This window comes from Lytechinus variegatus, chromosome 4 (assembly GCF_018143015.1).
Source record: "Lytechinus variegatus isolate NC3 chromosome 4, Lvar_3.0, whole genome shotgun sequence".
Lineage (NCBI taxonomy): Eukaryota > Metazoa > Echinodermata > Echinoidea > Temnopleuroida > Toxopneustidae > Lytechinus > Lytechinus variegatus.
The window spans coordinates 11,129,596-11,135,146 of NC_054743.1; the positions used below are offsets into that span (position 1 = coordinate 11,129,596).

A 5,551-nucleotide genomic window follows, 5' to 3' on the forward strand; every position below is an offset into this window, starting at 1 on the left:
AGAAAAATAATGTAAAATATAAGACTAAACAAAGCGAATCCCGGCGATGCTCAAGAAAACCCCTCTCGATGCCCCGTTTTCACAAGCATCCTTTGTTGTATTATTCAGGTCGAAGGTGAAATCAATCAAGTGATGCATTGTGGGTAATGACTAAATTAAATTAGATTTTGATCGCCATGATTGTGTGATCCGGTTGATTTGTCAGTCAAATTTCGTTTCTCAGACGCATTTCAAGATATCAAACCCATCTCACATTCATCAAAATGATGTCTTCCGGAAATTTGCCTCCCAACGCTTACCAATCTTTATCGTCGAGAGTGATGAGGGTAAGAAATCTATTGACGATATATTTTTTCACAGTGACTGAACCTGTGAATAGAACTGACTGTGTGATAAAGATTCGGGACGTCATTGAAAGGGTGTGTGTGTATGTGTGTGTGTGGGGGAGCGCGGTATTTTGATGCTGTGGATATCTCCGATCGCCCTGCGATGAACATATCGAAATGTCTTGTAGTGCTGATTTATTTTATAGGGGAAATTACAAATTATCGTTAGAAAATGAAATATAATATATAGAGTATTGCAACTTAAGAAATGAACGAAAAGTATGACATTGATATATGTTTATTTCGCGATGACAGGGTATATATATATGTTTCTCTCGCAATTCACTATTGCGCACGGCTTGCTGCGGCATTGCTGCACACAGGTCGAAACGGAACACTTGGCTGCAGCTAGACGGGGTGATTTGGCATCATATTAAATCACCAAATCATTATCATAATACGTTGCCGATTTGAGAACTGCAAACTGTGATGATCGCCCATGATCGACAATATTGATTGAAGGATATCCATTCTCGTAGTCCAAAGACTGATATGCAGTGGTTACAATGTATGTACAAGATAAAATAAATAATACAATTAAACATTCGAGAAATAAATAGTAATTAGTTACATACATGCACAATCAGAAAGTAGTAGGCCTACTTTTTATTACAATAATATTTTTTTATTATTTTGACTTTTTATAACAATATTTGGTGGAGTACTTCGTACTTAATATAAACAGAACTTGACCAAAGAAACTCTTTTAAACTCTTCATAATGCCTTAGAATAGATATGTCCGACGCTAATTATTTGATCGATCACGTATCTTTATCATCGCGGCATTAATTATTATCATTATGTTATTATTATTATTACTATCATTGATTCGAAATTCTACTCAAATTTATTTCCACATTAAATTTGATAAGGTAATGCAGAAACACGTATTCAGTTCGAAATCATTATTGTGGGAATTAATTGTCAAATGCCGAAGGCCTATCAGGGTAATTCCCAAAGGTATAACTTTATAACATGTTTAAAATACAAAAAAAGAGAAAAGAAATGCACCCTTCCACATGGCATTCAGAAATATAAATAGAATAACATAATAACAACCAGACAAGACCCTCCCCCCCCCCTCAAATAAAGGCATATTTTGATAACTTTATTTTAGGATTCATAACTACGTAGGTATAAAGTAGGGTATATTTTGATTTCTTATTGTGGTAATTTATTCCATAACTTTGGTCCTGCAGTTGTAGTGAGAAATTATAATTTCGCGGAATAATAATTTAGGTAGATATGGAAAAGATTTGATTGATATGGGTGGCATATTTACATACTTTTTTTTAAATTATATACAAGACAATTTTCTAATCAACTACGGAAGTATATTTGGAGTAAGAAAACATAAAGATATATATATATATATAATATTGTTGATATTCTTTTTTAAAGGTCAAGTTCACCCCCACAAACATTTTTATTTGAATAAACAGAGAAAAATCAAACTAGCAAAATGCCGAAAATTTCATCAAAATGGGACACTATATGATTCTGTCAAGTTGGTCCTTACTGTAAAATCTATTAAAAATGAAAAATATTGTATAATTCAAACAATAAAAGAAAACAGTGACGGTGAGGGACATCATCGACTGTCCCATTCGAACTGTGCATATCACTGTTTTGTGAAAAATAAGCAAAATTTTAAAATGTCATAACTTTCTTATTTTACATCCGATTTTTATGAAATTTCAGCATTGTGCTTGTCTGATTTTTCTCTATTGATCAAATCAACATTTTTCTGAGGTGGACATGACCTCTGAATCAAATTCTATTTCAACAGGACTTTGCACAACATCCCCTTACTATATTAAAGTAGTTGAGATATGGCAAGATCAATATTTATTTATTTATTCAAATGTATTTAATCAGGATGACAAGATCAGCTAAAAAACTGATTTACATCATGGTCCTGACATTAAAAACAAAAATACATGTAAATCAATATTATATTTAAAATGAGATAAAAATCAAATTAATATCTGAAAATTTGTGCTTAAAGTGATACAATGCAATACAAGAAAATTAACAATATGTTATACAAAAAAATTAAGTAAATGTAATGAAATTTAAGTTATTATCAACAAATTATAAGTGCACAATAATTCGGAGACGAAGGGTATGAATTAATGTTTACAGACCTATATAAAAATCGATAAACATCAGGATAATGAAACATATTTATAAGTTGAACACTGATATGAAATAGAAATTTAAAAAGTGATAACATTTACATAAAAGAGTACATGCATAAGGATTAGTGTTTCATGTATTTACGAACCAAATACACTCAGGCAATGTAGTACATAACAATTGCACATCAGGGTTTTAGAATTAATTTCTTGAATTTAAATTTAAAATTATCGAATAATGTTGCATTTTGGAGACTGCATGGGTGGAAGCTCGTTCCATATTTTAGCACCAGCATATTTAAATGATTGTTTGAATAATTCTAGCTTAGGCTTAGGTATTATTGCAAGACTGCGTTTCTTGTGTTTAATCCTTGGCGGTCACAATACATCCCAATTTCATTACATAATCGTCCAGGAGCAGTGCCATTTATACATTTGTATATGTTGTTGTAAGAAATTAGTTGTGTCTTTGGTCAATGTTTGGCCACGACAAGTCCGTCATTAACTTAGTTCCATTGTATTTCTCGTAATCAAAGTTTTTCGTGACTATTCGTGCTGCTCTTTTTTTTGCGTGTGTTCTCAACAATTTCCTTTTGTAAACTTCTGAGCAATTACCCCATACAGAACATGCATAATCATAGCATGGTTGAATTGTGGATTTATACATATTATGTTTAATAAGTTAGAGTTACAAATTTAGTAAGTTTGACAAGAATATCACTTTGTATGCGACAGATTTACAAAGAATATTTATAGTATGAGCTTTCCATTTCAACTTATCATCAATCATGATTCCAAGATACTTCATGTTATTGAATTGCTCAATCTTGTGCCCTTCAATATAAATGTTAAGTTCATTTAAGGATTTTGATTTTAGCATAACCTTAGTTTTATCTTAATTGATTCGAAGTCTGTTATTAGCATACCATTTATTAATTTCAACCATGTTTGCCTGTAATTTTGCATTTGCATCGGTATTATCTTTTCCACTATCATAAACAACCACATCATCAGCGAATATTTTGCATGAACCATTTGTAACATATTCTGAAATATCATTGATGAAGATAAGGAAAAGGTGGGGCCAAGGGCACTGCCCTGAGGAATACCTATAGTAAGGTTCCTCATCTGTGATCGTTTACCTTGATATTGTACAGTTTGCTTTCTATTAGCAATATAACTCTGAAACCATTTAAGCTGATTGCTACATATTCCATACTTCTATAATTTATAAGTCAGTGAGTCATAATCGATGCAATCAAAGAATTTGGAAATATATAAGAAGCAAGCAGCTACTTTTTCACTCTCATTTACGGTTTCATAAAAATCATCAAGTATACGATGTAGACTAGTTGAGGTAGAGTGATTAGGTAAAAAGGCTGATTGGTCGACATTGATCTTGTCATTTTATTATAAGTATTTCAATAGTTGGTATTGAACCTCTTTTTCGATGATCCTAGCAATATTACTAACAACAGAAATAGGCTTGTAATTATTTTTATCTTTCTTTGAACCCTTGCCTTTATACACCGGGGTTGCTCGTGCTATTTTCCGGTCGTCGGGTATTTTGCCAGAAGATAAACTTAATGTACATTAGGGTTCTTCTTAAACAATACAGTTTAAGAAGAATATTGAATGGGACAAGTTTCTTTATTCTATTCATTATTGCACCAATAGCTTTATATCTTTGACCTGATACATAAGATACATGCTCTTTCCATGCCCTGTTTCCATTTCAGTTTGTCATCAATTTTATCTTCTAAGAAATTTGTAGAATTTGCAATCGATATTTTGTTTGTTGATACTTATTCTTATACAAGATGTATTAATATTTTTTGTTTTTTGGCTGAAATAATTTACAGGAATTTTTCTGAATTTAATTTTAATTTGTTTTCTTTAAATAAAGTATTGATTTTTTGAAGTTCTCTATTAAAAATAAGACAAAATGATTCAATATTTTCCCCAGCTATAAATAGACATTTATGTCATACGCAAAAAAATATTAAATGTAATATACTACTTACATATTGAATGTCATTTATAAATAACAAAAATAATAAGGGACCCAATACTGATCCCTGAGGGACACCAAAGGTGTTATGTGTGATTTCAGAAAATGCATTATTTACACATATACATACTATTATTATTATTATTATTATTATTAATGATCTTTTTATGTTTTTTATCATTTCTCTTTTCATTGACTTTCATAGGCCTATAAATAAGCACACGCTTACAATCTCCACTCTCCATTTTTCAAAATAGGTCACGATCCGACCCATGAATACGTAATGGTCAATAACACCAACCAAACAAACCTGATACCATGATTCGTTTTTCGGTCGAACATATTAATTATTCGGTATCTGACCAATCGTTTTCAAAGTTTATGTTTTAAGAATGAAATCGCCAAGTGGCTATATTTTGTACATTTTTTTCTCGATGATGTAGATCTTCATCGTAAAGATTAATCTTCTGCTAATAACCTATTTCCTCTGTTTTTTCTGGGCGTGGATCACTGTTTGCTAATCTTTCGTTCCGTGGAGGACGCTTGATTTCCAGTATTTCCACGTTCAAAATCGTATGAAATTAAGAAATGATGACTGTGGATAAAAACCGGCGGTTTCAAAGCGGCCAGACTGCTTCCATTATACGAAATATATATACTTTTCTCAATTTTGCTTTTACCTTTTAAACTATTTTTCATCATATTTATTCTCCAATGATAGTGTGTATATTGAGCATGTAACATTATCATTAATTTCGTCGATTAATAACAAATCTGAATTATCGAAATATATACAATCTTCTCATTTCCAATTCATTTCCTCATACGAAAGATTGAGATATTCAATTCGTTCATTTTAGTTATTCTTATGAAATATCCAGATGATATTTGGGTGATACCTCAAAAGCACAAAGTTCGATTAAATGCCCCAATACAGAAAGGGTATGACGAAAATTATATTGTGTAGGCCTAGTAGTAGTATGACATTACTCACGTAACTTTTAGAATAATTCCC

The 5,551-nt window shown here is 31.3% G+C and overlaps 1 protein-coding gene across 1 annotated transcript in view; it reads left to right on the forward strand.

The window, feature by feature from the left end:
* Positions 1–195: 195 nt before the first annotated feature.
* Positions 196–5,551, forward strand: part of LOC121413379 (protein transport protein sec31-like) — a 12,773-nt gene continuing 7,417 nt past the window's right edge. The window contains exon 1 of the mRNA XM_041606172.1: positions 196–326. Coding sequence (XP_041462106.1) covers positions 264–326 — 63 coding nt within the window. The 5' untranslated portion in view covers positions 196–263. The remainder of the gene's footprint in view (positions 327–5,551) is intronic.